General features: G+C 39.6%; 2 protein-coding genes across 2 annotated transcripts in view; both read right to left on the reverse strand.

The window, feature by feature from the left end:
* The window catches only part of NCK1 (NCK adaptor protein 1), a 70,387-nt gene extending 53,156 nt beyond the window's left edge, over window positions 1-17,231 (reverse strand). The window contains exon 1 of the mRNA XM_052641980.1: window positions 17,133-17,231. The gene's annotated coding sequence lies outside the window, so the exon portion shown is untranslated. The remainder of the gene's footprint in view (window positions 1-17,132) is intronic.
* Window positions 17,232-22,894: 5,663 nt separating this feature from the next.
* Window positions 22,895-24,130, reverse strand: SLC35G2 (solute carrier family 35 member G2). Its single transcript, XM_052647949.1, has one exon. The coding sequence runs from the start codon at window positions 24,128-24,130 to the stop codon at window positions 22,895-22,897; it is 1,236 nt and encodes a 411-aa protein (XP_052503909.1).
* Window positions 24,131-25,760: the final 1,630 nt, after the last annotated feature.

The raw sequence follows: 25,760 nt of genomic DNA on the forward strand, positions 1-25,760 counted from the left end.
GGAGTAGGTTGCCAATTCCTACTCTAGGGAATCTTCCAGGCTCAGGGATTGAACCTGCATTTCCTATACTGGCGGATCCTTTACCACTGAGCCCCCTGGGAAGCCCTTAATCAGGGGAGTTCTAATCTAATACACACTGTGACAGAGACTGCCAGAGCTATTGCTCGTGAATATCTATGTTTTCTCATTAGTACAACTGCTATACAACATTTCTCAGCAGCCTCTATAGTTAGACGGAGTCATGGGACTCAGTTCTGACCACTGAAATGTGGGTGAAAGTGATATATGCCACTTTCTGAGCAGACCCCAGAATCTTCCTCCATACTTGCTTCCCTTTTCAAGACCATCTCAAAAGCTACATTGTTATGTGACAGTGATAACTTAAAGAGATAGAGGAGCCTACGCCTCTGAATTACTGCAAAGAGCAGAGGTAGGCCCACTCCTACTGTATTCACCTAGGGGCTTCCCTGGTGGCTCAGTGGCAGAGAAGTCGCCTGCCAATGCAGGAAATGTGGGTTTGAGTCTTTGGCTGGGAAGGTCCCCTGGAGAAGGAAATGGTAACCCATTCCAGTATTCTTGCCTGGGAAATCCCATGGACAGAGGAGCCTGGCAGGCTACAGTCCATGGGGTCACAAAAGAGTTGGACATGATTTAGTAACACCTCCAAAACACATATACAGTAGACTGACGTGAGAAAGTAATATAAACTTCCATCAAGGTAAGCCACTTAAGATTTGTTGTTTAATAGAGCTGAGAAGGCAATGGCAACCCCACTCCAGTACTCTTGCCTGGAAAATCCCATGGACGGAGGAGCCTGGTGGGCTGCAGTCCATGGGGTCGCAAAAAGTCGGACACGACTGAGCGACTTCACTTTTCACTTTCCTGCGCTGAAGAAGGAAATGGCAACCCACTCCAGTGTTCCTGCCTGGAGAATCTCAGGGATGGCAGAGCCTGGTGGGCTGCCGTCTCTGGGGTCGCACAGAGTCGGACACAAATGAAGCGACGCAGCAGCAGCAGCAGAGCTGTTAGTATGTCACAATTAATACAGAAATCTTAAAAATCATTCTTTGACTACTGGTGAAGAATTAGTTAAAGGAAAAAATCAAACAGTAGAAATATAAACTGGTCCATCAGACTAGTTAAGACTCAACAACAAAAATTTTAAATACTTATACAGACATTTCTCTAAAGATAAAAGAAGGGAGAGACAGAGGATGAGATGGTTAAATAGCATCACTGACTCAATGGATATGAATTTGAACAAACTCAGGAAGAGAGTGAAGGACAGAGGAGCCTGGCGTGCTACAGTGCATGGCATGGAGTCACAAAGAGTCGACAGAATTTAGCGACTTAATGACAACAGCTAAATATATACAAATGACCAACAAGCACATGAAAGGTGCTCAACATCATGAAACATTAGGAAAACAACACTCAAAACCACAGTGAGATATCACCTCATATCCATTAGGAGAGCTACTATCAAGAAAAGAGTGAAGGAAGAGAGGGAGGAATCAGTTCCTCAAAAGAAAGTACTGCAGTTCCTTAAAAAAATCAGAATTATCATGTGGTCTAGCAATTTCTGAAAAGAGACTTGAGCAGACATTTGTACATTTATGTTCATAGCAGCATTATTCATAATAGCCGAAAGTGGAAGCAAACTAAGTGTCCATCAACAGATGGATAAACAATACGTGGTATGTATAGTCAATGGAATATTATCAGCCTTAAAAAGGAAGAAAATTTTGAACATGAAAACTATGCTAAGTGAAATAATGCAGCCATAAAAAAACAAATGCCAGTGATTCCACTTACACGAAGTATCCAGAGCAAACAAACAGAAACAGAAAGAACCAGAAAGGGGAATGGTGGGTGCAGACATTGGGGGAATGGGAGGATGGCAAGTTGTTTAGTGAGTGCAGTGTTTGTTTTTGCAAGGCAGCAAAGTTCTGGAGATTGGTTGCACACCAATGTGAATTTACTTAACAATACTGAACTATATACACTTAAAACTGGTTAGAAAGGTAAATTTTATGTTATGTGCATTTTGCCACAATTTTTTAAAAAGACATGAATCATTACATGGCATACCTGAAACTAATAAAATGTTAATCATATCTCAAATAAATACTGACAAGAGTCCAAGTGAAATGATGATGGTGGCTTGGTAGCCTGGACTTGAATGTTATGGTGACTGTGTAGATAGAGCACAGAACAATTCAAGATGTACTTGAGTTCGAAAACACAGGATGGACTAGAAGTATGGGAAGTAAAGAAAGCAAGCTACTGGGTGAATGGCAATACCATTTAATGAAATAAGAAGCACTGAGGAGTGGACTACTGGAGGAAAGAAGGGAAAGGGTGCAGTTCAAGAGTAAGAAATCAAGAATTTTTTTTGATTGTTTTAAGTTCAAAATCTCTAAAATATACAAGTGGCAATATAAAGGAAAAAGTTTGATATATGTGGCATACTGTATTTTCCAAAAATGGTTCAAACAGTATCTTCAATACTGCATGACTCTCTATGATTGAGACACCGCCTCTGCATGGGGGGAAGTGAGGAGGAGACAGTCAGTTTCCCTAGCCTTGAACACTGGTACGCTTATTTCTATGCAGAAGTGAAGCTACCCGACTTCCAAGGCTGTCATAATAAAAACTGTCACAGCTTCTGCTGGACACTCTAAAAATGCCTGTTCTTGGAGCGCAGCCATCATGCTATGATGAAGCCCAAGCAGCCCTAGGTAGATATCTATAGGAGAGGAAACAAGGTCCCCAATCCACAGGCAGCCACAGAACCCCCAATCAACTATTAACAACTTGTCAGCAACATGAGTAAGCCACCTTTATATGATACCTCATGGAACAGATACAAGCCATCTCTACCCAAGTCCCGCCTAAATGTGGACCTATGAACAAAATAAAATGATCATTGTTTTAAACCACTCAGTTTTGGCGTGGCTTTTACAAAGTAATAGATAATAATCTATGACTCTGGACCTTGGAGCAGAGGTGTTGCACAGAGACATAAATTTGTGAATCAACCACATACCAATACTATGTATAATCACATGACACGATTAAACTAAGGGACAGTACAAGAGAAAAGTAATTCCAGAATGAAGCTCTAAACTCCAGCTCTTAAAATGAAGCTCTTAGGCTTCAACTAAGTAAGCAAAAGACATCACTAAATCAACTTCACACTCTTTGCCAATTGTCTATATTAAGAGATACAGACACAAGGTATTCTAATAGTTTCACTGTCATAAAACTACCAAGGCTTTTTCACCTATTCAAATCCAGACTCACTGCTCTTTCACTTAGCAATCAGTTAGCATTAAGGGAAGAGAAGGCAATGGCACCTCACTCCAGTACTGCTGCCTGGAAAATCCCATGGACAGAGGAGCCTGGTGGGCTGCAGTCCATGGGGTCACTAAGAGTCAGACACGACTGAGCAACTTGACTTTCACTTTTCACTTTCATGCATTGGAGAAGAAAACGGCAATCCACTTCAGTGTTCTTCCCTGGAGAATCCCAGGGACGGGAAAGCCTGGTGGGCTGCCGTCTATTGGGTCGCACAGAGTTGGACAAGACTGAAGCGACTTAGCAGCAGCAGCATGAAGAGAATCCTCTTTATTACCTTCAGGTTCCCACTTGTCCCTTTAGAATTCTATTTCCTGCTTCTATATTGCTCCCCTTCTTCTCTCATTGACATTTACTCCTTTTTGGTGGGTGAAGCAAATCACACAATAGCATTAGTGAGGAAGAGAAATATTTGGAAACCTTGCATAACTTAAAATGTCTACATTTTATACTTGTGTGTAATAATTTGGCTGGGTAAAGAATTCTAGCTTGGAAATCCTTTTCCTCCAGAATTTGAGGGCATTGCTCAGTCTTCCAGCTAGAGAGATTGCAGTTGAGAATATTCAATCTCTGAAGGTGAAAGACCCATTTCTCCCCCTCTGGAAGTTTATAGATATTATTTGGCCCATGTATTCCAAACTTTTACAATAACGTATTTCAGTGTCTGTTGGTTAGTAAGCTATTGTCCCAGAGTTCAAACCTACTCTTCACTGCTCTGTAGGGGCTGGAACCCTGCAAACCACATTTCTTTGCTAGCTGGCTTCCTGTTAGACTCTGCCCAAGAGGACACTAGCAAGACACTGGAAGACTGAAGGAAGAAACAGAGGTATACTCCTTCAGCTCAGTATCAACGGTCAACCTTCACTCTGGCAACAGCAATTATTCTAGTATCAGCAACTGGTTTTCGGTTAACAACTTCTGTTTCTCCCGCCATTCCCAGACCAGCCTCATCAAGTCTCCTAAAATATTTATATTTCCAGAGCATACAGCAACTTCCTTAGAAGTTTGAGTTCCAGTGCCTCAGGGACATTCTTCAGGATTTCTTTTAATTTCAATCTCTTCTCTTTGTTCTCCTAAACCTAAGGGCGGGCTAGAAATTACTTCCTACAGTTAATTATCTTTGTGATACCTGAAAGTTCCCTTATTGCCTTTTCAGTCCTCTAATTACCTAGTCTATTAGTTTCTGAGGGCTGCTGTAACAAAGTAACACAAACTAGACTGGATTCCAATAGAAATCCTTCTCACAGTTGTAGAGGCCACAAGTCTAAACTCAAAGTATTGGCCATGCTCTGTCTCAATGTACTAATAAGAATCTGTTTCAGGACTAGCTCCTAGCTTCTACAAGGCAGGCATTCCTTGGCTTGTAAATGGCCATCTTCCCTCTATGCATACCTGTGTCCAGATTTATGTCTAAATTTCCCAAATGTTTTTAAAGAACACCAGTTGGGACTTCCTTGGTAGTCCAGCAGTTAAGACTTTGCCTTCCAGTGTAGGGGTGCTGGTTCGATCCATGGTCAGGGAACTAAGATTCCACATGCTTTGCAGCCAAAAAGCCAAAACTTAAAACGTAAGCAATATTGTAACAAGCTCAATAAATACTTTAAAAATAGTCCAAATCCCCCCGCATCCCCCACCCACAAAAATCTTAACACCAGTCATACTGGCTTAAAGGACACTCTATGACTTTACCTTCTTACTTTAACTTGATTACCTCTGAAAAGAATCTTTTCAAGTAAGGATACATTCTGAGGACTTCAAATATCATTTTGCAGGGATACAACTTAACCCATTACATATGGCTAAATAGTTCTTTGTATTATAAAATTGTTATAAGTAGCATGGTCTTCATTTTCCTGACTAGACACTGATTCCAAGTACATTTATCTTTTTTCATTCATTTTTCTTGAGTACTCAGAGGACCTCTCAATATGTAAAATAATGTTCCTGAACTATCTGGGTTTTTTTTTTTAATATTTCATGAATATTTATCCTCTATACTGTTTTCTTACCAGCATTTTTGTTACTAGGAAGTTATCTCCTGGACTGACTTTTGAATTGTATTGCTGTTTTCTCTTACGCTGTTTTCCATCTTCTCCTCTACTTTACCCAAGGTCTACTCTAGGGCTTCCCTGGTGGCTCAGACAGTAAAGAATCCGCCTGCAATAAGCGAAAGTTGGGTTCAATCCCTATGTCAGGAAGATCCCCTGGAAGAGGGCATACAACCCACTCCATAGTCTTGCCTGGAGAATCCCCATGGACAGAGGAGCTGGACAGTCCATGGGGTCACAAAGAGTCAGACTGACTGACACTTGCACTTGCTTCTACTCTAACTTCTATTCTTCTAGAGTGTTTTCTTCTTGCTACTACCCTCTCATTTTCAAGAGCTTTTTTTTTTTTTTTTTTTTGCTCTGACTGCTCCAAATTCTTTCTTTTTGGTCTCCTGTATTAAAAAAGCTTCTCTCATTAACCTGGTGATCCTTGATTTACTCATATTTAAAAGCTGGGCCCTAAAAACTGACTGTGTATAATTTAAAGAGTTTTTATTCTTGGTTCTACTGAGAATCATCCTCTAAGTCAGCAGTCCCTAACCTTTTTAGCACCAGGGACTGGTTTCATAGAAGACTATTTTTCCATGGATCAGGTGTAGTTTCAGGATTACTTAAGTGCATTACATTTATTGTGCACTTTATTCCTAGTATTATTACATCAGCTTCACCTCAAAACATCAAGCATTAGATCCTGGAGGCTTGGGATCCCTGCTCTAAGTTCCTACTTGACTGTCAAGATTCTGGGCCCCAAGAGAAGAGACTTCAATAAGGTTCTAACATTGAGCACATTTACATGATCCAAGTGTTCTCTGTAGGACACCTGGTCTTCAATTGTATCTAGTATCTATCCCTCTCTCAGAGACACTGCATTTTATCCACTGTAGAGGATAAACCTTCAGTCTTCTCTGAGATAGTAAAGAGGGCAGTCACTTAGCTAAAAGTGACAAAAATATCTAAGCTCATGCTACTTTTTTTAATAAGAGCTTACTGAGATATAACTCAAATACTATATAAGTGATCAAGTTAGAGCATACAATTCAATGATTTTGGTATATTCAGTTGTGTAATCATCACAATTTTAGAACATTTTCATTACACCAAAAAGAAATCTGTACCCTTAAGCAGTCGTTTCCCATCTCCCTCTTATCTCCCCAATTCCCAGCCCTAGGCCACCACTAATTTACTCCCTATCTCTATAGATTTGTATTTTCAAGACATTTCATACAAAATAGAATCACATAATATGTGGTCTTTTGTGACTGGCTTCTCTCACATAAACATATTGTTAACGTTCATTCATGTTACAACATGTATGAGTCCCTCACTACTTTTATTATAATATCATTTTATTTACCATTTATCAGGTAATGGACACTTGGGCTGTTTCTACTTTTTAGGCTATTAGAATGACTGAGCTGGCTCCTTAAACAGGCTTTCAAACAATCCTATTTTTAGCACCACTCTAGCCTGCTTCTTCCACAAGAATACCTGATGCTGCAAATTCCTGAGCCTGAGGATTCTTCTCCATTTTCCCCACTTTCAGTTTAGGACTGAACATTTTTAAGTCTACTAAGTTGTTTCTTAGACCAACCTAGGCAGCATATTAAAAAGCAGAGACATTATTTTGTCAACAAAGGTCATCTAGTCAAGGCTATGGTTTTTCCAGTTGTCATGTATGGATGTGAGAATTGATGCTTTTGAACTGTGGTGTTGGAGAATACTCTTGAGAGTCCCTTGGACCGCAAGGAGATCCAACCAGTCCATCCTAAAGGAGATCAGTCCTGATTATTCATTGGAAGGACTGATGCTGAAGATGAAACTCCAATACTTTGGCCACCTGATGTGAAGAACTGACTCATCTGAAAAGACCCTGATGCTGGCAAGATTGAGGGCAGGAGGAGAAGCAAATGAGAGAGAATGAGATGGTTGGATGGCATCACTGACTCAATGGACATGGGTTTGGGTGGACTCCAGGAGTTCGTGATGGACAGGGAGGCCTGGCGTGCTGCAGTTCATGGGGTCACAAAGAGTCAGACATGACTGAGCGACTGAGCTGAAGATGTTTCTATCAGTCTGTTGCTTTCTAGCTTCCAAATTTCACTGCTTCTTCCATTTTCTTTACCTGTACAGTTCAAATCTATGTAAAAAAAAATTCTATATGATAATCTCGGTAGGCTTTGGAGGGGAGTAAAAGTTAATGTATCTTTACACAGAAGTCTTTGTATAATAATCTAAGAGTATGTAGTTGTTCTACTATTAATAATTACTCAAAGTTAACACTCAGTTCAGTTGCTCAGTCATGTCCGACTCTTTGTGACCCCATGGACTATATAGTCCATGGAATTCTCCAGGCCAGAATACTGAAGTAGCCTTTCCCTTCTCCATGGGATCTTCCCAACACACGTAAAGTTACGCTAAAATATCCCAAATTGTATTTGTAGATTTGTCTCTTTTAGTTCTGCCAGTTTTTTATCTACCACGCTGGCAAAACTTAGAATAACAATGCAAAAGCAAGGAACATTTTGTTGGTAAATAGATAAACCAGTATTTTTTTCTGAATAGTACTTTGGCAACCATTATCAACACTTAAAACCTCTGTATCTTTGAACCTTGGTATTTTACACCTAGAAACTGATTCTAAAGCTCTTAATGTGCACCAAACATTGCTTAGCAGTTAAGAGGATTCATGAATTATCATGTAAGTTCAGTTCAGTTCAGTCGCTCAGTCGTGTCCAACTCTTTGCGACCCCATGGACTGAAGCACGCCAGGCCTTCCTGATCATCACCAACTCCCAGAGTTTACTCAAACTCATGTCCATTGAGTCAGTGATGCCATCCAACCATCTCATCCTCTGTCGTCCCCTTCTTCTCCTGCCTTCAATCTTTCCCAGCATCAGGGTCTTTTCAGATGAGTCAGTTCTTCACATCAGGTGGCCAAAGTACTGGAGTTTCATCTTCAGCATCAGTCCTTCCAATGAATAATCAGGACTGATACCCTTTAGGATGGACTGGTTGGATCTCCTTGTGGTCCAAGGGACTCTCAAGAGTATTCTCCAACACCACAGTTCAAAAGCATCAATTCTTAGGCACTCGGCTTTCTTTATAGTCCAACTCTCGCATCCATACATGAACACTGGAAAAACCTTAGCTTTGACTAGAAAGACCTTTGTTGGCAAAGTAGTTTCTGGTTTCTAACATGCTGTCTAGGTTGGTCATAACTGTTCTTCCAAGGAGGAAATGTCTTTTAACTTCACAGCTGCAATCATGATCTGCAGTGATTTTGGAGCCCAAAAAAATGAAGTCTCCCACTGTTTCCACGGTTTCTCCATCTATTTGCCATGAAGTGATGGAACCAGATGGCATGATCTTAGTTTTCTGAATGTTGAGTTTCAAGCCAACTTTATCATGTAAACTTTATAATAATCTTCTGAAGAATAAGCTTTAAAAAAGGTGTATGCCCAAACAAATAGTGATGAAGTCTATCTAGTCATGAAGTCTACCTATACTGGAATTTAAGTTGCCTAATTCTAGAATCTTTAAACTTATATATACTGACTCAGGGCCTCCCTGATAGCTCAGTTGGTAAAGAATCCACCTGCAAGGCAGGAGACCCTGGTTCAATTCCTGGGTCGGGAAGATCTGCTAGAGAAGGGATAGGCTACCCACTCCAGTATTCTGGGGCTTCCCTTGTGGCTCAGCTGGTAAAGAATCTGCCTGCAATGCAGGAGACCTGGGTTTGATCCACAGGTTGGGAAGATCCCCTGGAAAAGGGAAAGGCTACCCAGTCCAGTATTTTGGCCTGGAGAATTCCACGGACTATATAGTCCATGGGGTCACAAAGAGTTGGACATGAACGACTGAGTGACTTTCACTTTCATACTGACTTAAAAGGATGTTGATAAAAGACAAGTTAGAACACAAGATGTAGCATGGGATCCTATTTTTAAGTTAGCATGAGTTTATATATTCATAGAAACAACTCTGGAATATATAGATCAAAAAATAATAGAGACTTGCCTAGTAGTCCAGTGGTTAAGATTCCATGCTCCCAGAGCAGGGGACATGGGTTTGATTCCTGATCAGGGAACTAAGACCCCACATGCCACATGGTGCAGCCAAAAAAAGAAAAACACATAAACACTAAAGGCAGTTGTCATTTAGAGGAAAGAAAAAGATTATTATACAGAAACCTGTGATGAGACTGCTCACACAATTAAGACTAAACAACTTAGTTTTTCGGCAGCTAGGACTTAAAGGATAAGACATTTATTTCCTGTAACAACGTAATTCCTGTTTCTCCCATTCTGCCACAGGGCTTACATTAATTCTCTCATTTCTGACTGCTATCAGGTGGAAAAATACAAGCGTGCGCGCACACACATATATACATATACTACTACCTGGAACAGCTTCCTGTCTAGAGCCGATTTATTCTGCCAATTATGATTTACTGACTACAGAGAGAGCAGATGAAAGTGGCTCATTTAAAATATGACTTGGGCCTATTCTTAATACAACTGTCACTCTGCCATTTTTCAAAGTATACGCACTCATGTTCTGCACTTAGGTGACAAGACAAAGAACAGTGCACGCGTACACTCATTACGTGTTGTGATTTATTTCTTCAATATTTTGTGTCTTTTTGAGATTTTAAATTAAAAATATCTTGTATCTCTGAATAGAGTATATCCTACCAATTCTTAGTCATAACTTCCATGTTATGCACTGGACTAAATTAAAACAAAGAGCTTCAGGAAGTTCCAAGGTTGTAAACTTAAGCCTGAGTAGGACTAAAAGTAGTTATAGTCCAGAAGCTTTATTAAAGGAAATCAGAACCATTACAACAAGAACAAGGTACACACTTTTTCTGTAAAGGGCTAAATAGCAAACGTTTTAGTCTTTATGAGTCACGCATAGTCTCTATTACATATTACTCTCTTTTTTACAACCCTTTAAAAATGTAGTATCATTCAGACTGGTTGGCTTCCCCACTCTCACCAGAAATAAAGACTGGCATGTACTCTTGCCTGGAAAATCCCATGGACGGAGGAGCCTGGTGGGCTGCAGTCCATGGGGTCGCGAACAGTCGGACACAACTGAGCGACTTCACTTACATGTTTCAATTTCATGCACTGGAGAAGGAAATGGCAACCCACTCTAGTGTTCTTGCCTGGAGAATCCCAGGGACGGGGGAGCCTGATGGGCTGCCGTCTATGGGGTCGCACAGAGTCGGGCACGACTGAAGCGACTTAGCAGCAGCAGCAGCAACATACCTTACCAAAAGTAGGGGGGTGAGAAATCCAACCCCTCACACCAAAAGAAACTGGCAGCCAAACTTTCAGCCCTCAAGCAGATTTGCATTTTCCTTCACAAACCTGACTCAAGAAGAAAACACCTCCTGGACATCAATCAGGGTTTTCTTTAAAAAATGGCTCACTTAGGCCACTATGAAGTCTTTAAGTTTCCATCAATTCAGACTTTCACTCGCTAGATAACATCCAAGGATTACTGACACTTAAGTAAGCCTCCAACAGAAAAGCTGGAGACCAATTTAGAAGGAAAGAGGCTGTAAAAAGAAAAAATTTTTTTTTTTAAAATTATATTCAGAAATTAAAGACAAGGCATCCATGACACAAACACAAGATGTACTCTATAAAAGAGAAAGTTTAAGAGGAAAACAACTCTTGGAAAATCAAAATCTTCACAACAAAAAAAGGAAAATTCAACACCAGGCTTAGGAAATAAAGTTAACAAAGACTCCCAGATAAAACAGAGCAAAAAGACTAGGTGAAAAGCAAAAGGAAAAGGAAGTATTAGAGGACTAGTCTAAGAGATCCAAAGAAATAACAGAAGTTTCATAGAGAGAGGAGATACAAACAGGAGAAGAGGAAACCATTGTTATGAACTGAATTGTGTCCTGTCAAAATTTCTATGTTGAAGCCCTAGCCCCCAACGTGACTGTATTTGGAAATAGGACCTTTAGAAGGTAGCTATGGTTAAAAGAGGTCATAAGGGTGGGGCCCTAATCCAACAGGATTGGTATCTTCCTAAGAGGAGGAAAGATACAGCTCTTTCCACAGAAGGCCCTGTAAGGACACAGTGAAAAGGCAGCTGTCGACAAACCAAGAAGCAAACTCAGAAACCAATCCCAACGGCACCTTGATCTCAGACTTCCAGCCTCCAGAACTGTGAGAAAATTAGTACCTGTTATCTAAAACACACAGTCTGTGGTATTTTGTTATGGCAGTCCTAGGCAATTAATCTAACCATCAATTAAGAAATTAAAGAAAAATTACCAGAACTGATGAACATAATTTGGTAGATTTGGAGGGCACAATGAATAACAGATAATAGATGTATTTCATGGGAGTATGCCAAGTCACAGTCTCATGAAATTAAAAAAATTCCAAAATGGCCAAAAGCATTAGGATCAGGAATCAGAATGTCTTCAAAATTCCTAAAACAGTTACAAACTAGAAAACAATGGAGAGATGCCTTCAGAATTTCTAAGGGAAATTATTTCCAACCTACAATACATTACTCAACCAACCAAATCAGTGGGAAGACCTACATAAATAAATAAAGGAGGGGTTATTAATACAGATCTCAACTTTTCACAGGAATCTACTGTGCAATATAACCCATCAAAATGAGGGGGGGTCAAACCAATAAAAAAAATTATGATTCACAGAAAATAAGAAATTTAAGGCAAAGGGAATAGTTTTATGGTAATGGGGGAAATCCCAGGAAATTACTGTAGACCAGCTAAAGAACTAGTTTGATCAAGTCAAAAACTGGTAGACAAAAACAGAGCAATTCTACTCACAGACACACACACACACATATATATATATACTCAAAAGAAATAAGGGTATATGTCCACTAAAAGAGTTGTAAGTAAAAGTTCACAGCTGCTTTATTCACAACTGCTTTAAAAAATGTAAATAAATATTCATTAACGGTCATTTTTTTCCTCCATATCTATTCATCCGACAAAATTCAGTCATCAATGAATAAGACCAACTACTTCTGCACCCAGCATCATGGGTGAATCCACAAACACAAAGTTAAGTAAAAGCAGCCACAAAGGAGTATATACAGTATGGTTCCATGAGTTCAAGAACAGGTAAAAATAATCTATGGTAATACAGGTGAAAACAGTAATTACTTTGGGAGGCAAGAGGCACAGATTGGGAGGAAGCATGAGAGAGCCTTCTGGAGCACTGGGAAAGTTCTATACTTTGACCTGGGTGATGGTAATAGGATGCCTACAAATGGAAAAATTCATTATGGATACACTGAAATTTGGGCACCTTACAATTTAAAAAAATATAACAATACTGTCTCTAAACAAGTTTTTAAAGAAATCAATGAACTTTTCAATTGGATCCCACAACAGGGACTAATCAAAAGGAAAATTTTCTAAGGCCTTATACACAAAGATCTTTATTTCAAAGTTATTTATAATAGGAAAAAAAAAAACTAGGAATAACACTTAAAAAACGAGTGCCATCCAAACTCTGGATTTCTCTGGCATAGGAGAGAAATAATTATTTGATGTGTTTTTATTACTAGCAGCCAAACTTAATACTTATTACCCTAAAGAAGCCATCTGCCAGAAGGGTTCACAGGCTACAAGGCAAAAAGGGGCTTGGTTATTCAAGGCCCAAAGAGTAGCCTAAAGGAAAAAGATAATGACAAGAGATGCAGATAGAAGCTGGCAAAAGCTAAATTATGGAAAGTTTTACAGAGCTTACTAAGAACATGTAAAAAAAAAAAAAAATGAGGGGGGAATAAAAAAAACAAACAGACTGACTTCCCAGGCAGCAAATTGAGAGGTGGTACAGAAGGTATTCTAAATGTACCTAAAAATAATGTTACTTAAAAACATACTGTATCTGGAAGTGATCAAGCATTTCCAAAAACTTTTCCAATGCATTGTTTAATAAAATGTTTTCATATATACCTGGATTAGGCATAGAGTACAAGGAATACTAAATTCTTTGTTATATTTATTATCTGAACTGATCTAAGTGCAACATGATTTTGAAGCATGTACTGAGACTTTTGGAAGGCTGGTTCACCAAGGGGAAAAAAAAAGAACCTTTTTAGATGCATTCATTTTTTTAAAAGATTTCCCCAAGGCATACTCTCACTGCTTTATTCAACTGGTCTGTTTGAACAGAAATTACTCATAGCACACTTATCCAATTTAGCACTCCTTAAGTACAATTTCAGGAATAAAGAACAAGAGAATCAGTGTTTCAACAGTTTATTTTAGCAGATAATTTATTTAAACAAATAAAAATAAGCCATTCACAAACAACCAAAAAATAAAACAAAAATAGCTTCTAATTTGTTTCAGGCCAAAAATGTCAAGCATACCCTCCTGAGATATTTCACCTAATTTTTCTGTGCTACTTGTCTTGTTACATAAATATTAAGAAAAATACCAAGGAAACTCTATGCTGCTGGTTTTAACAGAAACTTTAGAGTTGGGGTGGGGGTGGGGGGCAGAGTGTGAAGAACAAACATACAAAAGCTCTCCAACTTTCCAAGTGGAACAAATGATTTTCAGAATGTTCTGCTCAATAAACAAATTGCTCAACAATCTGGTTCTTGACAGAACAAAATGAAAAAATTAGCGAAAAGTGTTCCTGTTCTATCAAAAAGAGCATTTAGTTAGATCAATAAACTCAGATGCCTTACAAGTAAGACATCGTTCACATTTACTTTCAAGGCTCCCAAAGAGTTTCTCTTTTTCAAGAAATTCAAACTAAAATCCAACAGTAAAACTTGTAAGAGATTCATTTTTAATGGGTCATAGGACTCAACAGTGGACACACCAATATTATTTTAGTTAATGCTGTTAATATACCCAACAAGCTAGAGAAAGACTTCCTGTAGACTTTAAATCACTGTTTCAATGATTCAAACAATTCAGGTCATAAAGGTTCCCCTCCCCTCATACAGAAGTTCTGAATCTAATTAATACACAAAACGCAAAGTAATGTGAAGCAAACAATACAAAATGACACTGCAAGAGATGAAAAGAAGTATAGTTTCATAAGAATACACACATAAATTTTAATATACAGAACTTGAGTTAGGAAATCAAGTAGGAAATTAAGGTATATGTAAGTCAGCTCTGCCAGGGTCACTAGGTGAATTTCAGTGAACTTAGTCTGTATAGATTACATTTTCCCTATGTATAAAATGGAAGGATGGATTCAACATTCCCACAATATTGTTCCGTAGTATTATAATACAAGTCCACATATTAAAAACCAAAGAAATGATAAAACAGTAAGGGCTGTGGGTTCAAAGGAAAGCAACAACACAGAAACAGAAAGATCTAGAAGGCTGTGCAGAAGGACCAAATGTGAAATGTCAACAAAATCTGACTTTACTTGCCACTTAATTTAAGGAGGAAAATTTCTTTTAAAAAATACTAGCAATAAACAGGCAAAGTGTCAACAGACATGAAGGCAGAAAAATACACAATCTAGATGAGAACAAGAGATTGGTTTCTGTTAGGATGGACAGCTCCTATAGAGAATTACTGTTATCATTAGAAAAAAACAGGTTTTGAGCAGACTGTTAGAAGGCTGGGAATTCTGAACTATACTCTAAATAACAGGGAACTAATGCTGGTTTAACAGTGAGGGCGGTGGAAGCACTATTTTAGAACAAGGCAGAAGCCAGAACATACTAAGCAGGGAGAAAAGAGGCAGAAAATCCGGTTAAAAGCTACTGGGGGGAAAAAAGAAAACGAGTGGTTAGAACAGATATCTGAAAGAAATTTCAGAAAATGGCTGACAAAAATTGGGCAATGTTATGTGGTGAGAGGAAGTCTTAAGATAAAACTAGGGCTTATGCCTGGGTAGTTTAAGGCATGATAAATATCACCAAAACAAAGTCAGCGTATGGAATCAGTTTTGAAGGAAGACTATAAATTCTATCTTTCAAATAAAGTGAGGAACATCCAGACAGAATTGTTGCCTTATTAAATAATCTTTAAATGTCATTTTTGGCCCTGTCAATTGTCTTCCTAAAACAGCACAGCAAAGTATTAACAGAGAATTTGTTAAATGCTTAGTGATTTCAATAGTTTCCTCCAATTCTACTTATTGACGAAATAAGAAAATCATTTAGTCTTCTGGTGTAGGCAGAAAAATATCTGGTATTTTTCCATATTACAAAGGTAAATAAATTGTAAAAATTGTTAAACTATAAAAGAATAAAATAGACAGGATATGGATTTATTAAGTCTTCCTGACAAGTGATTTATAAAATTTGCATCAAATCTACCTTGAGTTTTGGCAGGGAAGTTCTCAAAGGTGCAAAAAATCCAGTGGCCTAAAACATATTCCAATATCTAACAAAACGTACCCTGTTGTTTCAAGTTTTATTTTCAAGGACCTGAAAGCACTAGTAAAATCTAGACTAAATATTTAGAAAAACAGAACAAACAAGTTTAAAATTTAATATATGAACAAGCACAGCTGAGAAATCTTGAACATTCTGCAAACTGTTCAGAATTTTCCAAAGAAGAAAATGGTAAAGTTTGCAATAAAAATGAAATAAAACTATTCATCAACCAAAGCACAGATCTCGAGTTTCTATCAAACGATGAGGGATACCTATTTAAGAACTGAACATTACGACAATTACCAGACAAACAGAACCTTCTTCTTGGATTATTCCCCATTTACTCTGTAAACTCCCTGAAGGTTGAGACACAGCGCTTTCCATCTGCTTAATAAACTGTATGGTTGGTCTTTCTTACATCTACCAAAGTAAGATTTTTAAAAGTGAATACCTCTTGCAACATTTACTCGTCCTGACTGGACAGTGAGCTTTTTTTTGCTCACCACCCAAGATGGGGATAGAAATTTCTTCAACTCATCCTTTCCTAACTCCCCTGGTTTCTTGCCAAAGTTAACGGGTAGAATTATTTTTTAAGTGACTAGTTCATTAGTGTGACACTAAACTGGGCGTCTATAAAGTAAGGGTTCTCAGTCCCGCACAAAATTCAGCTTCCCGAGCTTCTAATAGCAAACTTTCATGGACACACATAGGAAAGGTTACAAAACCAACTACCAAGATACATTTTTCCCCCGGATATATTACAACTCAAGTCAAAAGCTTACAGCCCAAGTAACTCACGTACGAATCCATGATATTATAATAACCCAGATTTCCCAACGAGGGAAACGGCAGGGGGCTGGGTGGGGGGAGGGGCGGGAGGCGCATCCCGAGGATGTCCATCCTCCGCACCCGGAACGGCTCCCTCCCACTCCTAGAGGTAAGCGCCCCTCTCCAACGCCACCGCGGCCTCGGAATGCGCCACAAAGCCGTCAGGACTTTGAGAGGTAAAGAAAAGGAGGAGGGTGCACGCCACACACTCGACCTCCCAGCCTCCAGGGACGGCCGGCCGCAGCGCTCACCCAGACCCGACGCTCCAGGAAGGGACAGGAAGGTCGTAGGGCTGCGCCGCCCAGGGCAGTGGCCGGAGGGTCGCGCGAAGCCGCGAGGCAAAAAGCCCAGGCCCGACCAAGCGGCCTCCCCGCCCCCTCCGGCTTCGCTCCGAGCCGGCAGACGGCGCCCCGGGAGCTAACTTCAGCAGGGAAGAGGAAGCTCCGCGGCAAGTAACGGGCTATGTAGATGCCCCAGACGAGAAAAGGCTGTCTGTGCGTCTGCCTGCCGGCAGGACCGTCTCACCTCCCCTCTGCCAAGCCCGGGCGGCGCCAGCTCACTTGAGGAGGGCAGGGACGCCGCCACGGCCGCCGCGATGGCCGTTACGGCACGAGGCCTCCGCTCTGCCGCCGCGTAGCTCTGGGGAGAGAGGCGGGGCGTGCGCGGCGGGAGGGCGGGGCTGCAGCGCCGACTGGTCGCGAGGCCCTGGGCGGACCCGCGCGGACAGGAAACCCCTCTCCCTGCCTAATCTGATAGGTTGAGTCTTCCCCTTCCCTCCTATCACTGACGCGAGGGCGGTCTTCGCCGCTCTGGGATTGGGCGAGCCCGCCTGTCAATCAATTGCTGTGCTAGGTGTCGAGCTGAGGCTACTCGGTGGAGAGGGAGTGAGAGAGACAGACGCGCCCTGCCAGTTTCTGGGTGTTGTTGCTTCTGTGTCTCTGGCTGACTATTCTGGGGCCTTCCTCCTCAGCGCCACAGGAGATTCCACAGCAGAACTGACTGCTTTCCGAGTTAAGCCCCGACTGCTCTGGGAGCTTCCTTCTGGTTCTGCACCTGAAGAAGGTCTTACCAGCGGAAAGTTCTTAGGGACGGGAGCGAAAATGAGAAGCAAACAAAAAGGCCTGAACGTAGAGTCCTGAGAGAAAAATGTAAGACGTGTCCTTAACTTGAACCGCAAACCAAAATAAGCTGAGTCTGAGGGCCTTCGAAGCGCCCTGGTGCGTGGATAGCTTCCATTCTTGGTTGCCGTAGCCTTGCTGTGAGGACAGTGACTTTCGGTGACAGGTCTGTTCTTTCTTAGCTGCCCAGCCCCAGACACCTGCAATCAGTAAATTGGTTCTCCCCACGCCGGAGCTTCAGACCCCATCACCTGCCTCTTCCTCCCCAGCCATCCCTGTGGCTCTGCTTAGGCGTTTGCCGCCCAGGGAAGCCTGGTAAGTGCACAGGTGTTTTCCCCATCCAGCTGCTGAAAGAGCCAGACTTTTTGTGACTCCATGGATCTGAAGCCCACCAGGTTCCTCTCTCCATGGAATTTGCCAGGCAAGAATCCTGGAGCTTTTTGCCATTTCCTAGGGATACAACCAGCGTCTCCTGCACTGGCAAGGGGATTCTTTACCACCTGGGAAGACCTCCCTACCCCTACCTGGATTGTAAACTCAAATCAGAAATCATGTCAGTCAGTACTGTTTTTCCCCAGTACCTAGCACATGGTAGTGTTAGGCACTTAGTCTTCTCTGACGCTTTGCGACCCCATGGACTGTAACACATGGAATTGTCCAGGCAAGAATACTGGGGTGGGTTGCCATTTCCTTCTCCAGGGGATCTTGGACCCAGGGATCGAACCCAAGTCTCCCACTTTGCAGGCAGATTCTAGCACATGGTAGATCATCAGTAAGTATTGTTTAAGGCATTAGTACAGCTTCAATCCCCAATTTCATTCATTTATGCTTTTCTGTATTTAACTTCAGAATTATTCATTTGTATCCTAATAGAGGAATATGGTTCACTTGCCATATATAGGATCACACGGTCAAGCATAAATCACCTGTGCCCCCTTCCTGGCCTCAAGTTGAGAGGGCAAGTGGACCAGGAAAATCTGGGCAGCAACTGCATCTGTATCCTGTAATTAGGATCTAAAGTTAATAATGTAAGTGGATTTTGGATTTATTCTAAGGATCTAAATACCTTTGTATATTTTATCATGGCTGCTATGGACTGAATTGTGTCCCCTCTCAAAATTCCTGTGTTGATGCTCTAACCCCCCCTTGGAGACAAGGCCTTTCAGAGATAATTTAGGTTAACTGAGGTGATAAGAGTGGGGCCCTAATCCTATAGAATTAGTGTCCTTTATAAGAAGTGACGGCAGAAACGTAGACACTGTCTTGCTGTCTGTCCTCACAACTAAAAGACACAGTGAGAAAGCAGCCATGTGCAAACCAGGAAGAGAGTGTTCACCAGAAACTAACCATGCTGGCATCCGGACGTGGGACTTCCAATCTCCAAAACCGTGAGAAGTTTAATTGTTGTTTAAGCCACCCAGTCTATGGCATTTTGTTACAGCAGCCCACACTATTGTTATAGCTCTAACAATAGTTTTATTTGTTGATACATCTTATAAAGTTTATGGATTGAGATATTTAATTCATTTTTGAAGCTGTATAAACCCATTGTCCAGAGGTTGAAACTATTTCTCCAAAATAGTTTCACATAACAAACTGTTAGGTACACCTGGCTCATAACAAACTTAGCTACACCTGGCTCAGTTCAGCTTTAGTTTTTTAACATGTGATGGGATTAGGAGAATGTGAATACAAACATAACAGGTAAAATAGTCCTTGCTATCAGGTAGCTTAAACCACTTCCATAAATGGGGAAAATAAGCCCAGAAAAAAAATATGCTGAAGTCGTTTAATTTTAGATTTTATTTTGTAAGGGATTATGTATTTTGAATGGGTCAATGATCTGAACAGACTGTGAGATTTTGATCCAGATCTCTTAACTACTACTGTGTGCCATCTGTTTAAGTAATAAAAGAAGGGAGAGAATTTTTTCATAAAAGGATTTTAGTTTCCTGTAAATACATGTTTTCCTTTTAACTTTTCTTTAAATGTTCCCTCATCACCCTATTCTTACCAGGAACTCAAGAAAGAAAGAAAGAAAAACAAAAAATACAAGAGAAAGAGAAGGAATTGAAGAATAAAAATAAGGAAACAGAAATGAGAGGAAAGCATTGGGGTAGATAGACAGGAAGTCATGTATGGAATTGCTCAATAGTGTACTTAGACGTATGGAGCCCATGTTTGTAAGGGGTGGGTGTTGTCCCAGAGACCTTTCACACTGTCTCCCCAACTTCCAAATAGAAACATGTGCTTGACTTCTTCTTCCTCTCTTTTAGCAGAACTCAAACCAAAAATGGGAATCAACCCTGCTAATTAGTTCTGAGTGGACTAGCCAGAATCAGGCAACAATATTTAGGTCAAAACTTACGAACCTATGGACTAGAAATGGGGTTTCCGATACAGGTAGCTAACCAATCTAGGATAAGAACATATAGGTAGTTCACTTGATTCATCCCAGAGGAAAGAATTTGAGAAGACAAGGAAAGGAAAAATGAGTCTCCGTGTCTCAAGACCTTTCCCAGGAAACTATTGAGGACTTGTAGTTAGAAATGATTAGAGAGAATGATCTGGTTTAATATCACTGTAAGGACTACATAGGACAAAACAAACAAAAACAAAATCCTACCTACTAAATCAGTAAGCAGTCACTAATCACAGGCTTGACTGTGAAGTGTAGAAATTAGTGAACCCTGGTAACAATTCACTTTCTGGGTTGAGTATTACTACTCTTTTATGGGAATTAATTAAACAAAAATTTATTGAGTTCAATCTGTGTTAAGCACTACAATACATACCAGAGATCTAAAAATCAGTCTTAAAGGAGCTCCATCCAATGTCAGAGAATGAAATTTAAACTGATACTTATTATTTGTATAGTAAATACAGCAATAGATGTCTACAGGGAGACATTAGGCCACAATGTGAGGGGAGGTGTGTGTGTGATCAGGCTAGTCAAGGCAAATAAGTAGGCAAAGAAGAGAAGGGCTTTTCACATAGAGGGGCCTCCATAAAAATATTTTTTTAGTTTTTTAAAAAAGGAAGTACACAACAGTAGAATATTGCTAGAGCAAAAGATGACAAAGTGTAAGCAAGAGTGGGTTATGCAAGTTAAGGGCCTTTGTTTTATACTATAGGCAATGAGAAGACATGAAAGGGTTTTCTTAACAGCACTTTAAACTGTCATTCTGTTGCTTTCTGGCCTCCACTGTTTCTGATGAGAAGCTAGCTGTAATTCTTATCATTGTTTTTCTGTAGGTCAGGCTGCTTTTAAGATTTGTTTCTTTATCTTAGTTTATCAACAGTTACACTATGTTTCTAGGTGTGGTTTTCTTTGTATTTATGCTGCTGGGGGGGTTCACTTATTTCCCTGGATGTGTGGATTGCTGGTTATTGTATCTTTTTATTGAATTTGGAAGACTCTTGGCCAGCATTTCTTCAAGTATTTTTTTCTGCCTGTTCTCTCTTTCTCTGTGACTACACTTACATTTATGCTAAATTTCTTATTCCTTAGTACAGGTCATTCCAAGATCTGTTCATTTTTTTTCAAATCTTTTCGTTTCTTTGCTTCAATTTGCATAATTTCTATTGCGAGCCAGTAATTCCCAGAAAATCTGAATGTTAACATTTTCCCAAAAACACAAACACCCTACAAATGGCTGTGGGTTCCTTTGGGGTATTGTCCAAAGGCATGTTAGTCAAGAGAACAGAAATCAAAAGATATCACAACAGAGAACTTACCACTGGGTGTTGATGGACTGGAAAAGCAAAAAAAGAATACTGAAGTAGCCCAGATGTGGTAACTACAGAGAGCAGCTATCACCTCTAACCTAGCAAGATACCGGCTGGCATAGGACAAATGTAGTTTGTAGAGTCTGAGCCATAGTATCACATAGGAAAGTTATAGATGAGTGTATCTGAAGTTAAGATAGCTCAATAACAGTAACTTAATAACCAGTAACATATCAACATTTGTTTGTGCTAAATTAGTAAAAACTTCCCAGACTGGATCCAAATTAATGCTACCTTATGCAGTTTTACAGACTTGTACTCTTGCCTGGAAAATCCCATGGACGGAGGAGCCTGGAAGGCTGCAGTCAACAGGGTCGCGAAGAGTCAGACACGACTGAACGACTTCAGTTTCACTTTTATGCATTGGAGAAGGAAATGGCAACCCACTCAGTGTTCTTGCCTGGAGAATCCCAGGGGGAGGGGATCCTGGTAGGCTGCTGTCTCTGTGGTGAGAGAGTTGGACACAATTGAAGCACCAGCAGCTCTTTTGAAAAGAATCCAGTACACGAAGTTGTCAGTTTTCTGCTGTACTGTGATTACCGTTATTGTCTTTTCCAGGAGTAAGGAGTACCTTTGCTGCAGCTCACACATGTACTTGCTACAAAATCATAAACAAGGGCAGGTTTGGAAGAGACCGGCATAACTGAGGATGAGTAGACCCTCCTGCAGCATTCAGTCTCACACCATACGACACAAAATGGCATAGACTAAGTAGAGTGGCAGGAATCCATGTTCTCCCTACCTCCATTTCCTATGCATTGCTTGATATGGCCAGGGCAAGGAGAAGACAGTTTCCTCTCCTAAGGTAGGATGACCACCATTGCCAGTGAAAAACCAACTCCTTTCCTTTCTTGCCTCTTTCTTGCTTCAACTCCAGCTACTTTACCCAGCCCAATCATCTCTAGTTCCCTAATGCAAACAGATGACAAAAACAGGGCTTGGTATTCAGCATTTCATCTTACAGAGTTTTGACTATTGAAGGATTTTTGTTGAACACTTATAGAACACTGGACATGAACATTTTTTCTAACTTCTTAATCTTTAGGACTGCTGAATTTCCACTGGAAAGGAGTCATTTCTTCAAGTCTTATGTTCTTTAGTGCTAAAAACTGACATTCTCTACCACCTTTTATTATTTATAATAAATAATAATTTATAATAAAAATTACCTTTTATTGTTAACAGCAAAGAGACCAGATTCATGATATTCCACATAATTTAATATTTAGAAGACTAGAATAAATTTTTCTACATCTGCATATATTAATTATATATAGCACTCTGTCAGTTATACAACACAAAAAAAACATTTATAGGTGAACATTAAAATGGCAGTGTACCTATTAGTAACTGAACATTAACAGGATAACAATCAAGTATTCATTTAATGGGAGAGTCTAGTATTTCCTGATAATCCTGCCTTCTTAAATTCCTCCAGTAAAGTTTATAGCCAGCAAGGACAAAAACACTAATCATAATGATTACCCCTCCAAAGACATCATAGACACTAGGAAATATATGTAACACTAGAAGCTGCAACACCATTGCTACCACAATCTCCAGATGTTGTACTGTGCTGACCAAAGCTGGATGGAATTTGTCTAAGGCATAATAAACTCCCAAGAAGGCTGCAGTAGAACAAATGCATATAGCAATTAGATAACTCCAGGTTTCTCCATCTAATGGGATGATGGGTTCTTGAAGAACAAACATAGTAGATATTCCCCAGACTGTTCCAGTCCAACCAAATGTAAACAGTGCAGTCCACATGCTGATCTTCTCTTTAATGGATCTGTATACTATCATGGAAAGAGCAGTGGTTAGTCCAGCCATCACAGTCATAGTGTACCCAAAGGCTTCTTTCCAGGCATTTAACAAAGAATTATCTTCATCAACAATGTTGGGGATCATGACAAGACAAACACCTAAGATGCTGCAAACAACTGTAGCCATGTCAACATAAGCCATTTTCTCATCTACAAGTAAAAAAGCCAAAATGGCACTGAAGACAGTGGTTGTGGCTCTCCACATAGTGGTCCCATTGCTGGGAGGAACTATTGAAAATGATGTATAAGCACAGGTGATAGAGATGACATTGCATACACCATAAAAGAAAAGTCGCAGTCTGTATCCACTTGGTCCAAAGGGTGCTTCCTGGTAGTAACACACAACTAACACAGATAAGACCTGCAAAACAGAACGGATAAAAATCAGTTCTAGAGATGGAACTTTGGAACGATCAGAAACAAGCCTAGTGATAAGAGCTACACATCCATGAGCCAAAGCAGATCCAAACAGCACTATCCACATTTTTCTGGATTGAAAAATATTTTTTTCTGCAAAGCTTTGGAACTGTCCAATCTCATTGGTCACTGGGTCTTCTGTTGGAGGGCAGGTATCCATGGTTCCAAAGAAGGTTCTTCCTTTTCTTTTCATTTCACTGAGCAGGCCTTTCTTTGGATTTTCTTCCATAAAACTTCCATAGTCTTCATTGATTTCTTCATATCCACCATCCCCAGGCTGAGGATAATGAGATGTATATTTCACCATTACTGTATTTGGATGTATTTTCACCCGTTTTTTAACTGGATATTTTTTGGAGGGAGAAGTATCCATTTCTCCAGGCAATCAAGTCTATTTAAGAAGGAAAAAAAGACAAATGTTCATGTTCATCAGTTGAATTATAGCTTTAAATTCCATTATAATCTCATGCATCAATTCAATAATAGAAAGCAGAGGTTGTAACAGGAGTTTTTTTTTTTCCTAAAGTAATAGGAAGAGATGATCTGACAATATGCCTTATCATTATACAAGCTCCGGTGAAATTGTCTATCCTTTTTTCACTCTCATCCTAAGTCAGCCCCAGTTTCTCATCATGATTATTCTTTGTCTCATTAAACTGTATTTCTTTAAATAATAAATAACTGATTTTTTCCATTTTTTCATTCCTACCTCTCTATCAACCCAATAAGATAGAAAAATAAATAACAAGGTAGATCAAACCTTTCCTTCTGATTGTGTCCATTTGTATATAAATTAAGTCCAAATTCTTTTGTATAATCACTTCTGTATGATACCAAAACTAGTATTATGAATTATCATGATTTTTTAAACATTTATTCTGGATTCCCATACATCTTCAGATATATGGAATACTGAAAGTAGAAAATAAAATTTTGATTTTATGACATTCATGCACTGTTGCTATATACAACTTTTCTGATGAGCAACTGGGCAATAGGTTTAAGATTCTAACTGAAACTACCCTTCAATTCAGCAATATCACATCTAAGATTTTACCCTAAAGAGATGAACACAAGATGCTTTTTACCTTATGTGTTTTTTAAGAAAGGAAAAAAGAGTACATATTTATATTTGTTTATATAATATAAAAAGTACAACATAAAGGAATTATGGAAACATACAAAGGAAACTAATAATCATTGAGGTGAGACAGGAAATAATAGAAAACATTTTGTATACTTTTTAATATATTATTTGAATCATAATTGTTGAAATTTTTTTTTAAGTTCATCTGGTATTGAGAAAAGAGAGCACATAAAAAGGTTGGGAAAATGTATGAACAGGAGACTTCATTGTAGCGCACCAGAATGACCCTCCTACTACACTATGCATCCGTTTAAAATAATAATACTGATCTTTACTGATGTAGAAAGATGTCCATGTTGTATGAAGGATTTGCCATGGTGCTGGCATATAGTAAAATCTCAAAGAATATTAATAAATCCAGCTTCCTTTCACCTATAATTAACTCTTTTGAAACACTGGGTGTCTTCTACAATGTTATTCTTTCTTTGAGACCAGTATTTGTTCATTCAGTTCTCTTTAGTTCTTTCCCCTTTCCCCAAGAACAATTTGCTATTTCCTTCCCAATGATTTCTTCCCCCCAAAACAAAAAAATTTAAAAAGGAAACCTTTTTTTTTTGTCTTCATGACATATTTCCCTTGTTCATTGCCAAAAACTCATCAGTTCCAGGATTTTAAACCACAGTCCAGAAATCAAATCCCATTTTGTTCTTTAACACCATCTGGATAAACCAACTGTTCCTATTTATTCGTTTCTCTTCTAAATGACACTACCTTCAGCTGGAAGAATTATTTTAAAAACCACCACCTGTGCCTCCAAGCCCTTCAGTTCCTGGCCTGGATCTCCAACTTGCAGTCCTTCATGCATAATGCTATTAAACTAATCTGGATGTTCTCTTTTTTTTAACTTTTATCAGGA

The sequence above is a fragment of the Budorcas taxicolor genome, chromosome 1, assembly GCF_023091745.1.
Source record: "Budorcas taxicolor isolate Tak-1 chromosome 1, Takin1.1, whole genome shotgun sequence".
Taxonomy (NCBI): Eukaryota; Metazoa; Chordata; class Mammalia; order Artiodactyla; family Bovidae; genus Budorcas; species Budorcas taxicolor.